This window comes from Pyxicephalus adspersus, chromosome 4 (genome assembly GCF_032062135.1).
Source record: "Pyxicephalus adspersus chromosome 4, UCB_Pads_2.0, whole genome shotgun sequence".
NCBI lineage: Eukaryota > Metazoa > Chordata > Amphibia > Anura > Pyxicephalidae > Pyxicephalus > Pyxicephalus adspersus.
The window spans coordinates 118,565,462-118,589,313 of NC_092861.1; the positions used below are offsets into that span (position 1 = coordinate 118,565,462).

At 35.9% G+C, this 23,852-nt stretch overlaps 1 protein-coding gene across 1 annotated transcript in view; it reads right to left on the bottom strand.

Moving 5' to 3' along the window:
• Window positions 1-2,297: 2,297 nt before the first annotated feature.
• Window positions 2,298-23,852, bottom strand: part of ABHD12 (abhydrolase domain containing 12, lysophospholipase) — a 34,978-nt gene continuing 13,423 nt past the window's right edge. Inside the window, exons 2-9 of the mRNA XM_072410261.1 lie at window positions 21,698-21,822; window positions 17,230-17,335; window positions 12,063-12,182; window positions 10,233-10,263; window positions 5,468-5,540; window positions 4,672-4,768; window positions 3,745-3,871; window positions 2,298-2,791 (exon numbers count right to left, since the gene is read on the bottom strand). Coding sequence (XP_072266362.1) covers window positions 2,660-2,791; window positions 3,745-3,871; window positions 4,672-4,768; window positions 5,468-5,540; window positions 10,233-10,263; window positions 12,063-12,182; window positions 17,230-17,335; window positions 21,698-21,822 — 811 coding nt within the window. The 3' untranslated portion in view covers window positions 2,298-2,659. The remainder of the gene's footprint in view (window positions 2,792-3,744; window positions 3,872-4,671; window positions 4,769-5,467; window positions 5,541-10,232; window positions 10,264-12,062; window positions 12,183-17,229; window positions 17,336-21,697; window positions 21,823-23,852) is intronic.

Below are 23,852 nucleotides of genomic sequence, written 5' to 3' on the forward strand. Positions count from 1 at the left end.
ATGTCTTGGAGCAATTTCAAGGGAGGAATATGTAGTATTTTTATTAAACTTTTTATATCTTGTATTCTATGTCTCAAAAACATCTTCATACCCTTTCTTTTCAGAAAGACAAAGGGAATTTGCTGCATGTATGTGAAGTCTGTGGAGAGAATTGATAATTTGACTGATGAGTATTGTTTTTTGATGTCCCATGCCTCCTGAGGAAGCATTGCTTGCGAAACACGTCTAAAAATTAAACATAGGACATTTCCTGGTAACTTCTACATTGATATAATCTATAATCTATCACCTTTTAATGGATAATAAATTATGTCTTTATAGTTGATCTTGTATAAAGAATAATGCTTTTTGGTTGCTTACAAGTCCAATAGATCTGGGGAAAAAACATTAATAATAGGTTATTATCACTGCCTGCATCATCCTCACTTTTAGTCTTTCTGTCACAAGGACAGGAAGTGAGGTAAAATATTCCTAATGAAAACAGACAGCACTATGAACTTGACAAAAGGTCTTTCTCTTCCCAGCTAAGTTTTGGCTGCAGTTCAGCTTTAATAAGAGAAGTTATAAGCTGTGCATTGCAGTAACTTACAGCATCTTCACCAATAATGTTTACACTGAAAACCAGGCTGATGAATAATTAATTGCTGTATTTAAATATATATGCAAGAAAAATTGAGAGAGAGCTTAATAAGTTCTTTGTGCTGATTGGATGGGGAGTGTTGGGAATTATCTAATATTTGCTAATTTGGTGACACACATTTGGAGAGATAGCAATGCATTCAATAAAGTACAAGCAGAACACTTTGACTACTCCTAATGCTTATCATACTTGTCTACCAGTAACTTCGTATTGAATCATTAAAAATGTAAATATGCAAATATTACTGTCACACATATTAATGTACATTATTCAATGGCAATGTACATTGCACAAGCAGATTTATATGTTTGGTCAGGGGAGGAATTTGTTACAAAGCAATGTAAGCACATAAATTTGCATGCAATATGCATTTTATTATGATCTATCTATTTCTACAGAGCCTTAAAATGCGTAGTTATATTAAAAACTGTACAGGACCTTCCCATATTTTCTAAATTGTGACACAACACTGGTTGCTGGGTGTCCAAATGGGCACCGCTGAAGACAATGGATTCTGTCTGCGGTGTGTTGCTGTGTAATATAACACAAGCTGTGAATGTGACCTAAAAACAAACCATGGAATGGAGATTGGTAAATATAATTAATAATCATGCAAGAGCTAAATAAATGTTTATTCATTCAGCAGGCATTTTTTCAGGATCTTATCTCTGTGCAAAATAAAATGAAGGCTTTTTGCCATCTTCTGAAGCTGCAATCATGTGATAATGTTGTTGTAACCAATCATGCCGCTGCTATCCTCTGTATAGGTGAGCTGGTCAGCTCTTTGCTACTCTGCGGTTTACAAGAGAAGTGTTTGATGTCATGAAGTTTGCTGCTGGAAGATCTAGGCAATCTTGCTAGATCATGTAGCACTCATGTAGCACCAAGACATGGTGTGATTACTTATAGTAAAACTTTACTACTGTATAAAGATTACAAAGGAAAAATAAGCAGAATACTATCCTTGTTGCCAGTTGACAACAGCAAGTGGTAAAGAAATTAGGCTCCTAGAAAATATAATGGATATACCTCTATTAGAGATAAACTGCAAGATTGATGAACTGTTTGAATGAGGATAGCAAATACCCTATATAAAAAAGAACTTGTTAGTGGTTTAAAAATAAAGCTAACTATTAGATGTCTGGATTTGTGCATCATAATAATAGGATATTACTTATGCATTGTAGCTCTGACCTCTGTGTACATGACAACCTGTGTTTTAATAGAAGTGACCGGTAACCATCCTGTACACATTGGTGTCTATTTATAAAGGAGTTAATCTGACATGGTGAATCAATTACTGCCATTGAAACACATAGACCTGAAAGATTCTCCACCAGAGAGTATTTCCCTGTATGTCAGATTTACTGCTTTATAATTAGTCCCCATTGACTCTAAGATGAACATACCTCATGCTAGGAAGCCAAGGTACATATATGATACAGCTATGTATATGTACACAAGAGCCCTAACTTAATAAAAGGGATATAGTATCATAAAGAAAATCCAGTACATATTCCAGAATATGAAGAATGTATGTTTTATTGTAAAACCTCAAACTTTTACCATTCAGACTGTAACACACAGCCATAACAACTAAATCGTTATAAACAGAAAAGAGGTGTTCTGATTACCAATAATGAAATATCCTTCATACCTTGCAGCAATGGACCTATGAATATCTGTGCCGTGTTATATAAAATAATTGCACCACATGACATGTAAAGCAGAAAGGCAAACTAGAACCCATAAATATGCATTTCTATCACCAAAGGTAAGTGAAGAACAGAACATTTATTTTCAAATGCAATACAAGAACAACATTTTCCCTAAATCAGCTAAAATTGGATGCAGTATATACTGTTTGAAGGACTATGGAATAAAGGGAAAATTCTGTGATCAGACACAGATTCTCCAACATGCTTTAAGTGGGAAGTACTCTTCAGGTCTGTACAGATCTGTTGTATGGTTACCCTTTATAAGGCAGTACATGGCTGTCCTATGTGACATGTATCCTGCTTACCTCAGTATTTGTCGTAATTCTGGACTCCTATAGATGTATTTGTGCCGATATCCAAGGTCTTTGTGGAAAGGGACAAACTGCACTTTGAAGTCACGTAAACTTTTAGCTGGGGCAGCAATGTTGTAAAGCTAAAGACAAAAGAAAAAAAAGGTAATAATAATTAGGAAACTTGCAAACAAAATGAATCACAAGTAACTTATGTTATGAAAGTTAAAAGGTTATTATTTTGATCCATTGCGAACATGTGTAAGACCACAAAAAATGAGGAAATAAATAATTAGCTTTATTAATGAGTTTATTGCCATAAATAAAAGGTCAGATTTATTTTTATGTAAGTATAGCTGTTATGAGAGAATATGTGGGATGCCTCTGCTGGCTTCCTTCTGAAATGGTTAGATGCCTGGTTTCTCTAGCAATAAGTCACAGATGCAGAACAAGCATGCCATAAATGAACAGTCAGCATTCTTTATATTTGTTCCAGGTTGGTGACTTAGAATGTATTAAAGGTATTAGTATGGCATTTGGGAAACAATACATATTTTGCAGCAAATATACAAGAATTGTTGTACATGTTAAATAAATCTTAAGTACATACTGTGCTCATTATTACTCAATGTAATTTCCCTTTAAATGATCTTGAGCTTCTTCTGCACTAACCATCCAGCCCTGCTTGTGCTTTTAGCACCAAAGGTGTTTCAGAATATGTTGGTACCTTCAGTGGAAGTAAAGCAAGTCCCAATTCCAAAAGCTTACCCTAGTGTTATGGGGTTAAAATAAACTTGTAATCTGCATACTTGCCTCCAATCATTGACTCAAGTTAGCCATCTGGTAATCCAGAAGTCATGGTCCCATGCACAGTCAGCATGGAACTAAGGGGGCTTTACAAAAATAATTTCAAGTGTAACATGGGTGCTTGCAGGTCTGCATTCAGCTCCGATACCTTAAAAACATTATAGAGCAGGTCATCACACCTATGCCTGCCATAATGCAAGGAGAGAGGAAGAAAATGAACACGAACACACACACTTCAGTTTTATAGGAGTACTGGAGAAATAGTAATTAAATGGAAGACCATTCTTACCTTTCTTCCTAGGTTGAATGGGATCACAGGGTCATCTTCTGCATGGAGTATTAGCAGTGGACAGGATATGTATTTCACACTAAAAAAACAGGAAAACAGCAATGCTTTCATGTAAAATTCTGCAATTCTCCTACTATGTTGGAAAATAAATTATTAATATTTAGCTTGCGGTATGCTTTTCTACTAATTAAGAACAACTACTAATCACTAAAGCTAACATAATTACACACACACAGTTTTAAACGCATAATTAAACTACAAAACTCAAATCTTATTGAACCAGATAACTTTAAAATAACAAAACATTATTTGGGCAGGTTGTATACATTTGTACTAGATTCTCATTGCCAATAGTGGAGAAAATGATGCAGTGATGCACTGTAGGACACTAAAACAAACCTAAAAATGTAATTTTCTAGTGGCAATTGGGTCGATAACATTTGCATTCCAGAGGCAAATTTGTGGACAGAACATGCCACATAATTTGACAAAGCATGCAAAGAAAAGTGTCAAACAGCAGATGGAAAGGTCTCTTTCACCTTTAGAACAAGACTGAAGAGCACATATGAAGGCAACAGGGTGCTCCTTTACCTTTAAATGACACTAAAAAATATGAGTTGAGATTGTCTCTTTTAGTTTTGAAGCTCATTCTCTGGGATACTTGGGCTTTCCTACAGTTTTTTGTTTGCCAATGTTGAATTATCCTGCTGGCAGCACTGTGTCATTCAATAAGTGAGAAAGAAAAACATGTTTTTATTGTATTATAATATTTTTGGGAGTCTGAACATAAAGAAATTAATGTATGTATGTACACACACAATATAACTTTTCCATAAAGTGATCAAAAATCATAAGCAGAATGGCTTGATTACTAAAGCCACCTTTTAGGATTACAGGAATTAGTTGTGATCTTTATTTGGAACAAACGCAGGTTTAGTACTCACCACTGAAAAAGGATGACTTTTTGCCTCTTCACGAATATTTGTAAAAGGTGATTCAAGGATCAGGGCATCGGGAGGTGTTTCTGCAAAATGTTATAAAGCAAATGCATAGTATATGCCATAGCTTAAACTACTACAACAAAGTGATAAACGTTATCTCATGTATTAAACAAAGCAAAAATAAGGTGTCACTGAAATTAAATCATTGTTTCACCAGAACATTTATCTGTTTAAAATTATTTGAGCAAAGCACACAAACACATTAACTATTAACTATTTAAAGGATAACTAAAACGAAAACTCCATATTTGGATATGGAAATAGGGTTTAAAATCATTGTCAGGAAATTCTCTCTTTACAATTTGTTTGTATTACTAATGTCACCAGCAATAAATGTAGAGGAAATGCTTCATTTTTTATTTGATCCAAGAGTAGGAACTGAGAGAAAATCTTCCAATAGGAACACCTGTAACTGTGACAACTGTCTAGAAGGCGGTATCCCTCACTTTGGAAAGAAATCTTCTCTATTCCTATTAAGACTACAAGACCAGAATAGAAGGGAAATGTACCGAATATCCTTTTTTTCATGACATGAGACAGGTTAACATAAGACTTATCCTTTGAATTTAAAATTATATTATCAGAAAAAATACCTTGCAGACCTGAAGACCTTTTACACAACAATACAGATAAATTATACAACAATACAGATACAATGTGAAAATGATACATGAAAATGTACAAGAAAGCTGGGATATGAGAAAAAAAGGAAATATGCTTACCTCTTTCACACAACCTCCTCACTAAGTTTGTGGCAACACTGTCACAAAACACAGTCAGTGAGATATTTATATCCTTTCCATACGTAAAGTAGATAAAATAGACATGATAAAAATACAAAAAAAAAAAACTTACATTTATTTGTCCATATTTACAATATTATCATGACATTTTAAGATCTAATTTGACTCATGGAAATATTTACTCCAAGGACATTGTTCCTTCTTTTATCTACAGAAATGCATTTAAATTGAAACCTTCAAATTCCAACAGCATGCCACTCTAAAAGCTGCAATGTATTAGGGATTTAAGAAAAAAAGGATGGAACTACATTTTAATATGTGTTTAATGTAAAGTGCAATGGAATAAGCTAGCCCTTAGCCCTTACTGTTCTACATACATCAATAATGCCACACATCATGCATCCATTTTAGTTTTCAAAACTACAGGTACAAATTTACAATGTAAAAAGAATCCCACAGAGGCAATAACTTCAAATTTAAAAATAAATAAATAGAAATTATATATTTATTATGCCCCCAAACAAAAAAAAAATGCAGTCAAAAGTGTGTCAGAGATCAGAGAAGAGCATTTATTGAGTTTGCTGTGTGGCTTTGCATCAAGAGGGGAAACCTTTTTCTTCTATCAGGCAGTACTGATAGTGCTAAATACTGCTGATGTATTGATATGTGAGGTTTGGTCAGATTCATTAAGCAATGCATGCAGTTTTACAAGAATTCAGTGAGGGAACCCTAACTGTAGTATCTGGACAGACATTAATGGTCCTATGACTAAATCAAAAGGGGAAAGGTTATGGGAACTGGTTTATTTAATAGTTGGAACAAGGGGGTTTGAAAGCAACTTAGCCTACCTAGTTCTGAATAATCAAGTGTGTTCTTATTTTATAATGTCAAAGTGCATGTGTCAAAGACAAAAAAAAAGAATTCTGCTACTCTGCAGAAAATGCTTCCTCTTGAGGACTGAGAAGTAGACGGCAACTAAAGAAAACTGCTGAGAAATGGGCCTTTCCAAGGAAACACTTTATAAATACAGTCTCTGCAGCAACAGTGAGGAAGGATATACATCAGAGAGACCTTGTAGAAGTAATAAAAGTGAATTTGTGCAGCGCAGCTCTCCCAGATTAATAGCTCTCTTGATACGGCCAGTAAAGCTTGTTATTATGATGCTAATGCAGCACACCCACACTCCAGTCTTTATTTCACAGGAATTTCTCTGAATCAATAGCTTTAGTGAGCCCTATAAAATTTTATAAGCTGTGCAAGGATGGCTGATGCCCAAAAACAGAACTTGAAATCTTCACAGGAGGACAAATATTCTCAATGTTGTGGGACAAATATATTTGGAATCTACAACAGTACAGTATTTTTATTTTCCCAAACAAACAATGCATTCAGACACTTGAACATACTCAGGTAAACAGGCATTCACACAGGAAACGATCTATGAATGTAAAAAAATTCTGTTCTCAGGTACCAGATCATTTTGTTTTCATATTATGAAGAGACTAAAACAGAATGTAATATTTACTCTTCACAGGAAATAAGGCCCCTTATTCCACTAATCAAAGGTCTGCTTTCTTACTCTGTACTAATGGAGATGGGGGAATGCAGTTTCAACACAAAGTTGACATGAGTGATACAGATACATTGGTTTAATAAAAGGTTTCAATCTTGATTCATCCGCTTGGTGGTGCTGTGTCCATTTTTATTCACAATAAAAACAAGCATGAATGAAAAGTAACGCAGAACTACCTAGTGCAGCGGTCGCCAACCAGTGGTCTGCAAGAAAATTTTGGTGGTCCGCTGATAAATGATTCAAATTTCACAAGTTACATGACTGATACTAAAGCTTCTGCCTGGCACAGCTATGCCATGGTGTTCAAGAACTTCTAGGGTAACCATAAAGCACAAAATTGCAATGAAGAACTGGTACAAAACTTGCTCTTAAACTTTAAACATTTGGTTGCTACTATGAGCATAAAGGTACACTATCTCCATAGCCATTTGCAAAAATTTCCAGAAAACCTTGGCAAGGTTTCATCAAGATATAAATGTGATGGCAGAAAGGTATCAGGGCAGATGGGATAGACACATGATGGCAGACTGCTGCTGGAGCCGTCAATGTGATTGTCCTGATCATCAGCATAAAAGAAAATTAGTTCTGTAAATATACTAAATATAGAATATAATGACATTAAGTATTTCAAAAATGTAATTTTGTACACGTAGGCATATCTAGTTTAATTTTCATGTTCCATTAGTTTTCTATGAGGTTATTATTGAGGCCATTATTTCAAAAACTAGAGCCAATCTAGCAAAACCAATACTATATTTGGAATCTGAGCATCAAACATAACCTAAAGTGACTTTAATCTGTTTGGCAAGAAAATGTTTGTGACCCCCATACATACAGTTTTGCAAAGAACTTTCTCAAATGTTTTCTTACATCTGTGAGAGATGTACTTGCAGGATCTGCTCAGCAACTTTGTTTTATATTGGTCCACAGCTACTGTGTCCAAGTAGAAGTGGACACAACAATCTCACAGTAAGTACATGTCTATTATTTATTCCTGCTCCTGTTGCTCGCCATCTGTATGCACTGTGCATATTGCCTTCCTAGGGAGTCTACCTGCTGATCAATATTGCAATTGTTATCTTTATATCACACAGAACGTAACAGAATCACAGCTTTGGAAATAAATGAACAGACTAAATGCACTTCCTCTTCTAAAAAACAAAAATGTTGAAAGCAGAAAACATAAAAACAACACATCAAAGTGAAACACATGGCAAAATACGGAAACGAAATAGAAACAGGAACTATATAAATAACTTAGACAATGATTGCATTACCTATCTTAGTTACCTACTAATCCAGAACCCTCTGCCTTCTCCTCCAATTCCACACCCTACTGCCCCTCTCCTCTTTATTCCCTTATGTGGATCCAGCAAGGGCAGCTCTCATGCCTCCTTTTCAGACTGATTTCATGTATTGTAATCATAGGCTTGTTGGGAGTATATGTTGGGGCCTTATGCCCTGAAGATAACTTCATGTGGTGGCTTTCAAACTCTTAGGAGGGTTCCCCCTGGGCAAGCCTCAGCTTCTATGTTCCTGTGAGTTGCCACACTCTTCATATAGGCTGGTTTACACATGACCTGAATTAGACTCTAGGATAGCTGAGGGAATTTTCTGCCCTCATCTTTCCCTCTTTACTAGTATGAAGAAATGTGGTGGGGAGGAGAGTAAGAGGTTTGAGGCTCACAGTAGTCAAAAGGGAATTATGTATTGACATATTTCAGATTCATACATAATTAATCAATACATCAGGAAATAATTGTATCCCCAGTTCTGTTGTCTGTCACAGAATTGGGATATAACATTCTATACAGGTATGCCTTAACAATAATAATTTGTAATTAACAGTATTTTTGTATACAAATTTCGACACATTTCACCACAGTTTGGCTTCTTCGGGGGTACAGTACTGTATACGAGATATGGCATTTCAAAAAAGATTGGTGGTAGTATCAATAGATTTAAATAGGATTTTAAACTTCCGTCTGGAAGTACTCTAGGTTGTGAGAGGAACAGTAGAAAAATAACTTCTGATGTTACAAATTTGGACTGTGATATTTCAAGAATGTATTCAATCAAATCATCCAACGCATTAAGCTTAATTAACATTCAGCTGTTGAGCCGGAATATAAGGATTCACGTCAATAGGATATGAATCAGGATGTAAAAAGTAACCGAATCAGGAGAATAAATGCTTTGAAGATGCAAGTATGTAGAGTGCAATTGCAGAGTATGCAGCATAGTTGCTGGGACAGAGCCAGAGAGGCTGTATGAATCTGAAATATGTCAATACAGAAGTTAACTTTTGACTCAAAAACCTCTTTTACCTCCCCACCCCATTTCTTCATATTTCTAAATTTAAAGAGGGTGACTTGCACATAGACTTCCTGGGAAAGAGATAAATCACCTATTCAAATTCCCCCTTTACTAGGTTTAGGTTTTTCCCATTTTATTTCTTCCACCACTTTCTTTACCTCTCCTTTTACCTGGGGTTGACCTCTAAGTATGCCCAACAGAATAATCTCCACTTGTGTCTTCTTTAGGATAATGCCAAACAGGCATTTAATAGGGTTAGCTGCCCCTTTCCTAATGCAGCACTTTTTTTAATTTGGAACTGGACCTAACTTACATGATAATATCATGGCCCTGTACCTCTGCCTGCTGCTAGAATTGGTGTTAATGACTCTATATATAATATAATATTTTTTTTTGTCCATAAAAGACATGCTATATATTTGTTTCTCTGCATTAAGGCCTATTTTGATAAGTGTTAACCACACAAAAACATGCAAGTTTGTACATCTTAGAAGCATCTGTGCCATAGAAAATCTTTATTCTGTATGTTTACCATCAATGAATAAAACACTAAAAGTAGTAAAACTAAAGCTTACAAAAAAGCTAAATAAGCACAAAAATATGTCAGTGTAAAATTATGGGATGGCCTGATTGTTGCATCAACAACAACAACAGCAAAGAATAAGCAAATTATTCCATGGGAAGATTATTCCAGTGGGTGAAAAAAAACCTGAGGGCCAGAGAGCAAAAGGTAACTCTACATTTTTTTGTTAAGTACACTTATCTTTTAAAGCCCATGGGTAGGAATAGAGAATTCCTAGAAACTGGAAATAAATTTTCAGCAAAATCACATTATAAAATAAAAATGTAATTTACCTTGTAAAGCTGTACTCTGTGATCACCTCCTCTGTGTGCAACAAAAAGAAAAGAAAGCAGAGGTTAGGACCTACAATATTTAGATTTAATAAATCCACTAAGCACCATCTGTATTTATGATCACAAAATATACTCTGGAACATCTATGCTTTTATCTGTCGTGTTGACATGACATTCATTAGAATGAAATATACGAGTAGAACTGATCTTGGAATATAAAAAGTCTGATCCTGTATTACTTTGATATGTCTTTCTCATCTGATCCTGCATAATCCATACTGTCAGAGTGAAGCACTGGCAGGTGGGTGTATAATTTGGGTAATGCAGAGCTACGTATTTGAATGGCAATATTTTACAAATTTAAGTTGTGATATTTTGGGATTCCTACGTTTATTTCATTTAAAGTATTTTCCCAAAAACTCCACCGGAACCATTAATCCGTAATTTATGACAAACTTATTTTAGATCCCTTAAACCCCAATCCTCAACTTTGACCTTTGCACCCTTGAACTTGGCACTACACTAACTGTACCCTGGTGTCCACTAGCCTAATTGGGCTGCTGAAGCTTTGTCAACCATTACAGTGCCACAATAAGGTGTCAAAGGCCAACATTACTGTTCTCTTATGAAGGTAGAGGTTTCCTTAAAGCCTAACCCCAGACTAAATGTTTATGATTTAAATATATGAATTACCCTATTTCACTAGGACAGGTAGTAGACATTCCTATAGAAGTGAACAACTATATAATCACCTTGTTTAACAATGAATTTTCATTAGGTTAGGAGTTCTCCAACACTGGCGCATTGTGTACTAACATCATAATCTTTGCTGTACCTATGTACTACCATCACAAATGCGATGCAAACTTCTTAAAGCGTACCTAAACTCAGAATTTTCACTTTACATAAAAGGGTAGACAACGCTTTTATTTAAAGTAAAAATTTAGTTTGTTAGTGTTTTTTCTAAATGCAACACCCTTTTTTTTTTTTTTTGAAAAAAGGGTGCAGCACCGCCCTCCTAATTCTTGATCGCCCAGCCAATCATATATAAACGGGAATGTAAAGCGTCCCAGAATACCTATGTCACGCATACTGGGAGGCTCTAGGCTGCTCCTTCTGAGATTGCAAGTTTTCCCAAAATTTAAGTCACCCGATATTGCACCTGTGCAGTGTGAGATCAGATGACGTGGGAAGAAGAACACACAAAAAGAGAGGAAAAGATGGCGGCTGGTGCTCCTTTTGCGTCGCGCAAAAGACAGATACCAGGACAACGTGGGACCTGATAGAGGAAACCTCCAGGATGGATAGACTGATCTGCGGGATTGAAGGTAAGTGTGATTTTTTTTGTTATAGGTAGTTTTGGGTTTACTCCCGCTTTAACTGTCCTGCTGTACCTACTGAGCACACTCCATCCCAAAGTTCAGCCCAGTAAAAGTCCAGAAAGTATATTCCCCTCTCCAAAAACAAAGCCTTTGAGATTTCAGTGGTAGGCTCCACTCTTTTTGTGATACAAGTGATACAAATACTTTTAAGTGATAAAGTAAAATCAAGTAAAGGTAATGACAGAATCTGGGGCATTTCTGCAAGTCAGGCTGCCTTTAACAACCCTTAACACCTCTAAATAGAGGATTGTACGTGCAACAGTTCTCTACTTTTAACAAATGAACAGTGGCCAAGGACATATTTTACATTAGCAAACCAATTTTAAGCAAGAGAGACGAGGGTTTTTTGTTCGGCTCACTGTTTTTTTTTTATCATTGTGTGTATTAGAACTAAGAAATCTATCTAGTGAACCAAAAATATAAAAAAAAAAAATTATGAAAAGCTCACCGGGTGCCTGCATTCCCATGTAAATACAGAATGACAGGATAGTTTGTAGACATAGCTTCCTCATACCATGCCAAGTCCTTTCCCTGAGCATCTTTCCACAATACTGCAGGAACGGTGTGCCTGTAACAACAGGAGCTTAATACAGTAATTCTAAAAATAAATCCCATATGTTCAAGTATTTTATAGGAAGACAAATGCTTTATAATGATTTCAATAAATTCAGATTACAGTAAAGTTAGTCTTGTGTTAACAAAATTTTTAACCAGAATTTTTCATTTAACATAAGACACAACATATAAATACAAATTAGTTCATGCTTCTAGCAGAGGAGCAAAGCTGGGACACAATTCCTTATTACTGTCAATTTTCAGTTGTTCCACGGCTGACCATACATGTTACCTGACCAGACTGTACATCGCCCCTAAATTTACTGTGTAACCATACATGTACCATGTACTAGGAGCGCCTGGGGATTTATTAGCAGATACAGTAAATTGGGAGGAAGTTTACTGAGATGAAACAATCAGTTTTCTTTTTTGTGTGGTCTTCTTTACTATTTATTAATCTGTGGCACTAGCTAGAGCCATTTAAACTTGTATGTTAACATTACAGGTAGTCCCCGAGTAAAGAACATCTGACATACGGACGCCAACTAGATACAAACGGGGCTTCCTTGCTCGCTCCAGTGCAGAACGGAGGCTTGAAGGGGGGAGGGAGCGGTTTGCATGACTTGCAGAAGAAATCTTTTCTAAACGCAGGTTGTGGGTGATCATAGGCGGTGAGCTCTTTCCGCAGCCTCCTGTACCCCTTTCATGGCCAAGACAAACTCTGCAGTTGTTTCTTTTTGCATATCAAAGCACAGCTTGCTCCAGAAGTTATTGAATGTCTAGGCTCCATAAAGATTTTTTTTTTGCTTTGTTTGTGATAACTCACAGTGAGGATTTTATACAGTAACTGACACCATGCTGCCTAATAATATGTTGAGACAAACATCTGTCCTAATTCCATTTATTAAAATAATGTACCTGTCTCGCCTTACATACAAATTCAACTTAAGAACAAACCTACAGTCCCTATCTCGTATGTAACCTGGGGACTACCTGTACACAAAGCTGTTGTATTCTTATCAAGAATACTAAAACTGTTTGATCAGCAGATTCAGAGATATAAGCACTTGCTATATACTTTATACTTTGTTTCCAGTAGTACTCTAGCCAGCTCCTTCCTCTTCCTATCTCTTGAGTCTGCCTGGTAATCAGTGAGCTTATTGGTTCCAGTAAATTTCCAGAAGGCTACACAGCTTTGAGATGATGTGCAACCAAGCTTTTGCTGGCAGAAAAAGTTACTGAGAACTGAACAGTTTTATGATTGGTTACTAAAAAGGTTATCTCCATACAAAAAAAACCTCTATAAGAATAGCATCCTAACCAAAATCCTCAATTTCACTGAAATGCTACAGTGATTGTAAAGGCTAATGTTAGTGCAATTCTAATAATGGCTTATCCACAATGCTAAATTAAAAATTAGGAAATAATCTGAAAATCTGGACATGTTCTTTAACAAAAATACATTTGACTAGAGATTCTAAAATATATGACAAGCCAGCTTGTGATTGACCAAATAAAATCCACCTAAATATAAATAAAACATATTTTACATACTTCTTGAAATACTCACTGACACAGTCAGTAGTAGCACCTAAAACACATTTCATGTCTGGAGCAAAGTCACAGGTTACTAAAGTTTTAAATAGTACTGACTCTACATACAAATATTGTTTCTTTGGATACTTTTACACATTTGATTACTTTGAGGACCTTGGATGTAGCATTACAGGCTTAGCAGTACAAATCATTATCAACAAAATGATACAGCCTAGACGACATTACCATGCTACATATCCTCACTCACAAAACAAGGTCAACTAGGCATTCAGGCATGATCTAATTATCCTCTGGAAATTGTTTCCACCAATCAGTCTATATACACTGTTTACAAGAACACTGAGCCAGGGGAAGAGGGCATCTGACTAAAGCTACGTACACATGTCTACCGGTTCTCACCCGATAATGGGCTCAGGGCCAAAATCATGCGAGAATCTGGCGTGTGTACAGAGCCAGTTGCTTATTGTCCAAGCGAACGTCCTGGCAGATCCACGGATGATGGACAACTAACGATCCTAATGCAAGGGAAGGGGGAGAGCGCGCAGCAGGGTGCCGCTCCGTCGTTTCCCCCCTCCCCTCTTCATAGAGCAGGAGGGTGCTGTATGTACAGCACTCATTCATGCATTGTGCAGTGCTAGTCGTTGGAGAGGATCATGAAAGATCCTTTCCAATGACTATTATTGCACGTGTGTATGTGGCTTTAAGCCCCCGCTGAACTGACTTTGGGCCTTTTTTGCAGAAGAGGGTACAGGATCCTTATGCAGTGGCACACTTTGCACCTCCCAATGTCTACCTCTGCACTATGAAGGTGAAGAATGAGCTATGAAGGTGGGAAGCTAAAACAAGAATGTCACTATTTCCAGCCAACACTGTCAAAAAAGGTGTCCTGCACTGTCCACAGAGATAACGGCGATAGCAAACAAAAAATAAATATGGCATAACTGGGCCTCTGTTATCTCTTATCAAGGGGTCATTTTTTTGAATGACTAGGGAACATCAATAAACACTTAAATATAGCAGTAGAACAAGTTTCAAAAACCCTTGTTACAATATACCAAATTCCAGGAGAAGGCACCCATTACATTATTCGGCCTAATTGTTTTAGACAATGCACTGGACCTCAATTTAATGTTTCTTTTTGAAATAACAAATACATATCTAGCCCTATTCTATTCAAACTATGTTAGGCAGTCTGTAGACAGTTGTGTCACAGACAGCTGACCAATCATCTCTTGGAGGGGAGCCATTGTAATCTGCTCCACAATGTAGGCCATGAGTAGAAGTATGGAACTCATTCCCTGTTCTCCACAGAATAGGAACTATTAGTACTGACAAAAATGATTTACTAACATGTTATGACCACTATCAAGAATGCAAATGTCTTCTCTAGTTAGGACAAGTGCAAAAAAGCACATTATAAAATATAAACAGTACTAAAAGACAACTAAACTTGTATATAATAATTAACGATAAAACCAACAAACTCCACAATAAGCATGACATTTCCAGGGTTACACTAACAAGCGGAAATCCCAGTGTATCACAATTACATAACCTTATTTTTTCAGATTGCTGTCTCATATTATTTCAAGTCTATGATGCTAATTTCATCAAAGACAGGGGGACCAGGTAAGCATGGATGGGAAAAATCTCGGGGTTAACCATCCTTGCAATTTTTTTGTGCCCGAACGAAGGTCGGGCTTAACGGCAAGGTGGTTAAAGTATATGAACTGCCACTTTGAGGACTATTTATTCTGTAGAATTACCTCAAGGGATTTACAGTAACCCTACTATGCCCAGAAGTCATTAAAGCCTAGATGCCAGTAAAATTTATCAGCATCAGTTAACTTGACTATAACTTTATGATAAATTTGCCTACCAATATATTAGAAAAATCATTTTGAAGACCAATAAGGATTATTATAGGCTGGCATGCAGAACAAATGTAAACCAACGTATATAATATTTCATGTATGGTTATTTGTAATACTACAATTTTATTGACAATTACAGTACTCTGCAAGCCAAGGTCTTAATCTCAATAAAACTTTTAGCTGCATTGACATCACTATGTTATTCTTATTATTACACAGTATTTATATAGCACAGGCATATTACGCTGCACTGTACAAAGGCCATAGTCATGTTACTAGCTGTTCCAAAAAGGAGCTCACAATCTAATTTCCCTACCATAGTCATATGTCAATAACACAGTCTAAGGTCATTTTGGGGGAAGCCAATTAACCTAACTGCATGTTTTTGGATTGTGGGAGTAAACAGGAGTACCCAGAGGAAACCCACGCAAGCACAGAAGTTGTATGTCAGTTCTAAATTGGGCCAGGTTTTCTTTAAACAAATGTATTTTTTTTTCCACAAAAACAAATCCAAGGATTGCAAGTAACTTTGCAGATATGGTATCTAACCTCTGCCTTTTCTTACCTTGTGGTTTGAGTGCTGTTACCACATGACCAGGAAAGTGTAAACATTGTACTGCTTACTTTCAGCTTGACTGCATCCACATTATAAATGCAGACCAGATTTCTGCTCTACAAATTATAGTATATTTACTATATAATTCAATGTCAGACAATTATAGAAAAATGAATGCACAACTGAAGGGAACCCCCAGTGTCTTCATTATCATCATTCCTTTTCTGGAGACACATGATCCCTATACTGAGGCTAAACTTGTATATGGGGGCTGCTTAATTCTAGCAGTTAGTGACCTATTTCTTTAGAGAGTACATGAGACCAGAAGAAAGGATGGTATCATATCTTTACATATACACTCAGAAAAAAAAATGTGATTTACACTGTATTTACCCTGCAATGAGAATCCAAGGATAAGAAAAAAACTGTGGTGAAGTAGGTTAATTTGGTATCTAGGTGTATAGGAAGAGCTAACATATTTAAAAGCAACAATGTAATGTATATGTGGGTTTGTTACTATGTGTCTGTGATGGTATTGTATCTGCAGGCAAACTAGTGCTGCATGTAGGGTTGTGCAGCAAAAATAGCACTAAGAGAATTTAAAGTCAGCACTCAAAGACAATATGACTCAAAGCCCTATAAAAGAAATTACTATTTTTATCAAGTTCTATTTGCACCAAAATGTTGACATGAATGCACATAAGAATACCATGTAAAAATAAATATCATATAATGAAAGTTCATTCTTAATGGAAAACAATGTTTCCCGGACGCAAATGTGCCCACCTCTAGCTATGTCAGATAAAATGTTTTTGAAGTATGCCATTCCTCAAATAGTATGGATACCAAGTACAGCTGATTTGTGTTTGGAAATACACATGTATGTGTGATGTGATGTGCTGTACAATGAAAGGAAAGCTCCTGTGGTGCATGTACTGTTACAAAAACAAGTGTTTACCTGTTTGTCCTAGCACTGAAGAAGCTGTCAGTTTTTCTTTGTTTTTTCCTTTTCTAGTGTATTGAAGCATGATTGCACACATACAGATAAGAGAGATAATAAACATGCAACTTACCAGACACCAATAGATACATCTTCCTCTGGCTGCAAGTAAAGATTGCAGGTGTGATTTAACCCTTGATCCTGAGGCTTTTTAAGGTCAATAAAATATGGAAACCTCACTGAAAAACACAGATGACATAACTGTTAATGAACAGTAAATCATTCTATTACACAATTCTTCAAATAAAATGTATGTGCATCACATAAACTGTTTGACGCTTTGTATGCATGGAGTGTATCTGTAGCCCAAATATATTTTTTCTTCTTATTTTTGGGTGGGGTGTTAAAGTTCCGAGTTTACCTGAGGGAGTTATAAATACTTTAATGACTGCTGTGAGCAGTAACATGTTATTACTTCCAATAACCCCGAATGAAGAGACACAGATTCAGTAAGATAGAGCAATGGCTACTTTCTAACCACATTCCAGAATTTGAGTAACAGAGGAATGCAATGATATATTCATCAGAATCTTTTAGCTGGATTTTATAGTTAGGGTATGGACAATATATTTTCACTTAAATATAGTAATCCGTCACATACAAACTTTGTTGTAACTTTGCAACAAGGGAAATCCTGTTTTCTATTTAGCACTGATTTTTGGATCATTTAGACATTTTCTTCGAAAGAAGGACATTTAAGATAACCTTGGTGGCACATTCTGTTGTCTGATTACCAATATCTTTCCTTTCCTATCTTTTGGAAAGATAGGTATGCGGTATATTATGCAGATCTCTTGCAAATATGAAAGGTGTTTACAGGATATTGTTGCTAATATGGTATATATATAATGCAAAATACAACATTAAAAAACTATATGGATTCGCTATGTTCTCTCTAACCACTGTGGTCTTTATATTTAAATCTATTCAAATAAATTGCTTTTTGTAGGCTATTATATTTGGATTTTTTTCTGTGAGAGCTTGTTTACGTTTAATTGTAAGGCAATGGCAGGAAATTGGCCACAACTGAAGGGAAATGCATGGTAAAAAATGAAGGGCAATTTTTAAGAAAAGCATATCAATTCTGTCAGAAATAGGACTAGAATGAGGGTTCACCTTCCAACCAGACAAAGAACCCAATCTCTTCAGCTAAAGCTACACTGAGGTGATATTAACAAAATCATTTAAATGTCTTGGAATGCCCTAGATCTCAATCCAATTAGGAATCTGTAGCATGACTTGAAGATTGCTGTACACTAACACAACCAGTCTAACTTGAAGTTGGAGCAATTTTGCTTTTAGAAATGGGCAAAAATCCCAGTGGATAGGTGTGCTATATAATACATACATATCTCAAAAAAAATGATGTGGTAATGGCAGGAAAAGTCGGTCTTTATATGGATATATATAATATAAGTCCTTATAATATATATATATATATATATATATATATATATATATATATATATATGTCTTTATATAGACTTTGGAGAGTGAATACCCATGTACACTCATGATTTCTGTCTTTTTGTGCTATTGTTGTATCACAATAAAAAATATACGTTCAAAGTTGTAACCATGTTGTGTAAAGGGAAGGGAACATATATATTTTTGAAAGGCATTTTATATTGCTACCTAGGAGGTAAGTTTGACAAAGTAAAACTTATTAGAACAACATTTAAAAGGAAGGGGATTTACGTGCCAGTTTTTAACTTCAAGTAAACCTAATGCAAATAAAATGAAAAAATAAAAAACAAAAGTAAGCTTCTTGAGAAAAAAATAGAAAAGACCAATGTATTATACAGATTAACAAAATCAATGGATAATAACTTTTAAATAATCTCTGGATTTAGAACAGTATTTCAGAGTAATAAGCATATTTGATAAGAACAAAACATTAATCAAATATGGAAATTAAAATGTGGACATTTTTTATTGTAAATTGAAATTTGATTTCACTGAATTATTTCTGAAAGTCAATTGTGAAAGTTTATTAAATTCCAGATATTTCCTAGGTGTGGTTGTAAGGTTTGTTTTAATATGGCCACCGCACCCTTTCGTTTTGGTGTGTGCATCCAAAGTTGAAGAATGAAGGGCTAGAACAGCAATAAAGCCAATTCCAGCAGATGATGATGGAAACTCAGAAGATAAATGTGGACTGTGCAATAAATACTGCAAGATATGACTAGTGGTCTATGGATGATGAGGAACTGAATCCAAATAAATATCGCACTGCATAGACTGGGGACTGCAAACATTTGTGACCACATTGATAGCCCTAAGTCACAGAGGACTCATTTTTTTATTTGAGGAAGGTTGAAATTAGAAATGGATTTCTTAAATCAAGAACTGTACACAACCTAAAGCTTGCATAGACCCCCAGATACGCACATGTACTATTAACACATCACTACAACAGAATATGTGCTTTTTTTTTTCCAATCAGTTCGCCTTGTGGGGTTTCTACATACATACCCAAATCATTTAGTATAGGTAGTCCCTGGGTTACATACAAGATAGGGCCTGTAGGTTTGTTCCTAAGTTGAATTTGTATGTATGTTGGAACAGGTACATTATTTTATTAAATGCAATTAGGAAAGATGTTTGTCTCAACATATTATTAGGCAGTAAGATGTCAGTTACTGTATAAAATCGTCACTGTGAGTTAATCACAAACAAAGCAAACATAAAAAAAACCTGATAGATCCTATACATTCATTAACTTCTGGAGCAAGCTGGGCTTTGATATGCAAAAAAACAAACAACTGCAGAGTTTGTCGTGGTCATTAAATAGTTACAAGATGTTCCTCAGCTGCATTTAGCGAAAGATTTCCTCTGCAAGTCATGCAAACTGCCCCCCCCATCAAGCTGCTGTCCTGCACAGGAGTGAGCAGGGAAGCCCCATTTGTATCTAGTTGTCCTATGTCGGATGTCCTTAACTCGGGGACTACCTGTATTTGTACAATAAAGATGAGATAAGGTAACCAGACCTTTTCCTCAGTTTTTCTGATACATTTCTTGTCTTGTTGTAGGAATCACAGAATCTGAGAGTGTCAGGCTTCAGTTTACTGGGCAAAATTGTGAAATTGAGACAAAAAAAGCCAATCTTGCTCATTGGCACTGTACCTGCCACAAGAGTTGCTATATTTCTTTTAAAAGGCTACAGACCACCAATAAAGCTTGTTAAGCAGCAAGGCATCTGAGGGATAATCTGCACTAAAGCTTTCCTTCCTCCAGGAGTGCAAAGCAGGACACAGAGAGATTCATGGATGTAAAATCCTTGCACTTATGACCCAGGCTTTCAATGCACAGGTTCTGCAGAAAGCAGCTGCATGTTATTGACAAAGAGGAAGACTATCCAGGATAAATTAAATCTAAACACTGCTTTATTAAAGTACAGGTGTCTAACCAGCTCAGTCCCATTCACACAATTATTTTTCTTATTTTCCTGCTATATGATTACTAGTACAGAATGCTGCAGGTGTTGAAGAACTGTATGAACCAGGACACCTATCAACATGAGCTGGAATGTATCTATAATGCCGTCAGCTTTTAATTTGGTAATGTCAGATGAGGTCAGAAGCTGAAACTTTTTTTTTTACAAAACAGAAAGGGTGAGTAAGAAATTTGGTGATAAATCAGTCGCCCTGGTTCTAAACCAAAGTGGCTTATTGGCAATATGTCTAATTCATATTGTTGTGAGTTGAAGATCCATCTGCTCCTATGTCTCCATGCCGATGAATGGCTACCTGTGCAACCACATGGATACCACCACTTGACACACACTTGACAAGAATTCAGACCTGTTTATTTAGGTTCCAATATTTTGGCCAGTTGAAAAATTAAATTAAAAACTAAAACAGCCACCTCCTTTAAAAGACTGGAAAGCTGCAATATAAATTACATTTTTGTAGCAAAGTGCACTGATCTTTGTAAAACTTAAAATGTAAAGCTCCTACAGCGAGTAGTGCAATAATTCCCCTGCAGCTCAAAATTCAAGGCATAGACAGCATAGAAATATGCACGAAGGATGCACTGCAATCAGCAAAGCTGCTTATCTTGGTGTGTCAGGCCACTGCAGAAATGTTGCTGCTCCCTCAATCGGCCTGTTTTATTAAAGCACTCCAAGGCTGGAGAGGCTACACTTTCATCAGTGAGGCAGGGTGACCCACCAAACCTGGAGTGAATCTGGTCCAGGATTGAAAACATTTGCAAATAAAGAGCAAATGACTTTTAAGAAATCCATTCCATGTTTGCTAGATCACTCAGCTTCACTGCTGAAAGTATATCTTCTCCAGCCTTTGAGAGCTTTATTAAATCAAGCCTAATAAGTGCAATGGTTTTTCTATGCAGCCTGCTGCCTTGGATTTTGGGCTAATGCTAGGGAGCTCTTTTGCTACTAATCACAGTAGGAACCTTACATTTAAGCTTTCTGCAATTTATCTTGGTGATTTGTTCTTTTGTTTTATTTGGACTTTAAAGTATACATATTAGTATATCTAAGCCGTTATTTAAACTAATTCCATCAACTCAAAACTTACCTAAATTTAAAAAGACCAGCTGAGCTTGTATTGCAGGACATATCTTTACAAGGAATGGAATGGCTATATAGATGCCAACTAGTGCAATTAGAAACATTCGTAACCGGGACCACAAGCCATAGCGCCTTAAAAGAAAAAAAAAAAGGAAACATGATTAAACAAATGAAATACAATATTTCCTCTATCCTTATCTATGTTACAGTAGTCATTCAGCCAGAATGGCAAAAGCAATGTAAGCCACACAAAGATAAAGATTAATCTCCTTATATTTTTGTTTTCCCAGGCTCCTCTTTTACCCCAATATCAGGATGCTAATTGCATTTTTTTTTAATTTTTTTCATTATATACCCTATTTTAACCCTGTGGTAGACTCACTGGGTCTCATTTCTATACAATGGAGATTGAACATGGCTGGTGAGAAGGGACAGCAGGGTGCTCAGTACATAGCATTTGAAAGGAGCCAATAGACCTGATGCAAGCAGTGGGCTGGCTATTGGAAGGAGTTATATATTACAATGCCTTGATAGCTGGGTGTCAGTCACACAGACCTCCCTAGATAACGCCCATATGTGATGGTGGGCACCTATGACAGAAAGAACTGAAATACAGAGACTAAATAGGGAAGTGCCGGGGGTGGAAGGGGCTAAATGATGCTGAACAACAGCAGTAGTCAATCAGACGTGACTACAACTTTTAATAAACACTGTGAGTTGTGCAATATGGGGTGAAATCAGAATGACCATTTTCAGTACAGGAAAGAAACCTATACAACTGTGCAAGGCTAAAGGTAATGCTGGAACATACTAATTATATAAAAATTTAACGGTATATCATCGCAAGTAAGAAAGTAAAAAATACAAAAACATATTAAAGTTACATATTTAAGTTACACTAATAAAAATGACTAGTGAGTGAAAATGTATTTTAGTTCTCCTTTATGTGCATTTTTGCTTCATTTTGTCTAAAACCATCCCTGTGTAGCAAAATATTTTTCCACAAACAAAGCATCTTTATTGGTGGTGAATGTCTGAATCTTCTATATATATATTTATATATATATATATATACACCTCTTATTTGTAGTGCTTTTTTTTAGGCCAGGCTTGGTGTTTCCTAGTGCCATAAAAAGCATGCCATCATTTTATGGATTGTAGGATTGTAAGGTTGCTTTTTTAAGAATCAAGTCTATAAATTCCTAATACTGTGTGAAATGACACATCTCAAAAAAACATACTTCACCTAAGATTCGAGAATAACTATGGATGTGACACTGCCCATTACAAATACATGATTGTGTGATATCACTTGTCACCTCAGAAGTAGGACAGGACTCCTGTATGATACGAACAAAGAAAATCAACCAAGACAGAAATGCCACCATAGTGTATATCACATAGAAGTCACCAGAACGCTTTCTTTGCACCATGGTAGCAAAGATGAAAACAGTTTTCTTATTATTCGTATGAGGATACAATGTGTAACGATACTTGTTCAGGGCTAGTGTCATTGCCTACATATAGTAGTGTATATGTGTCTTCTAATGAACTATTTTATATAAATCCTTTTTCCACGTTTTCCAGATAAAGGTTAGAAGGGTGCATTAGTTGAACTTCATTTGTCTTTATTTCTGTAGAGCAAATTAAAGAGTACTAAGGTATGTGACGTTTTATAAAAACCCCCTTAAAGGAAACGGGATAGACAGACTGGTGAACATCTCCCAAACTGCATCTAGAATGAAGACAAGGAACTTCTGTACACCTGGATGGACTCTTGGATACAATGTAGATTGGGTATGATTACTTCCAAACTGGTTCAGTTTAGCAGCACCTGAGCATGCTGCAACATTTATTTGCATCAATGATTCTTTTAAAATTCGGTATATACAAAGTTTTGTGCTGTGTAATATGTTGGCACTATATAAATCGTGTTTATTATTAATAATATTATTATTATTAATAATAATAATATTAATAATAATAATAAAAGGATCATTCCCTTAATAAGGAAAAGTGGAATTGTTCATAAGAATGCACTTAGCTGCTGAAATTTTCTAGAAATCTGTAACTAGATCTCCCCGATTATCCAATATTGTTTCTTTACCTTTATACTGTAGGTCAGTTGAGTTGTTAACCAACATATGTGACAAGCAATCAAA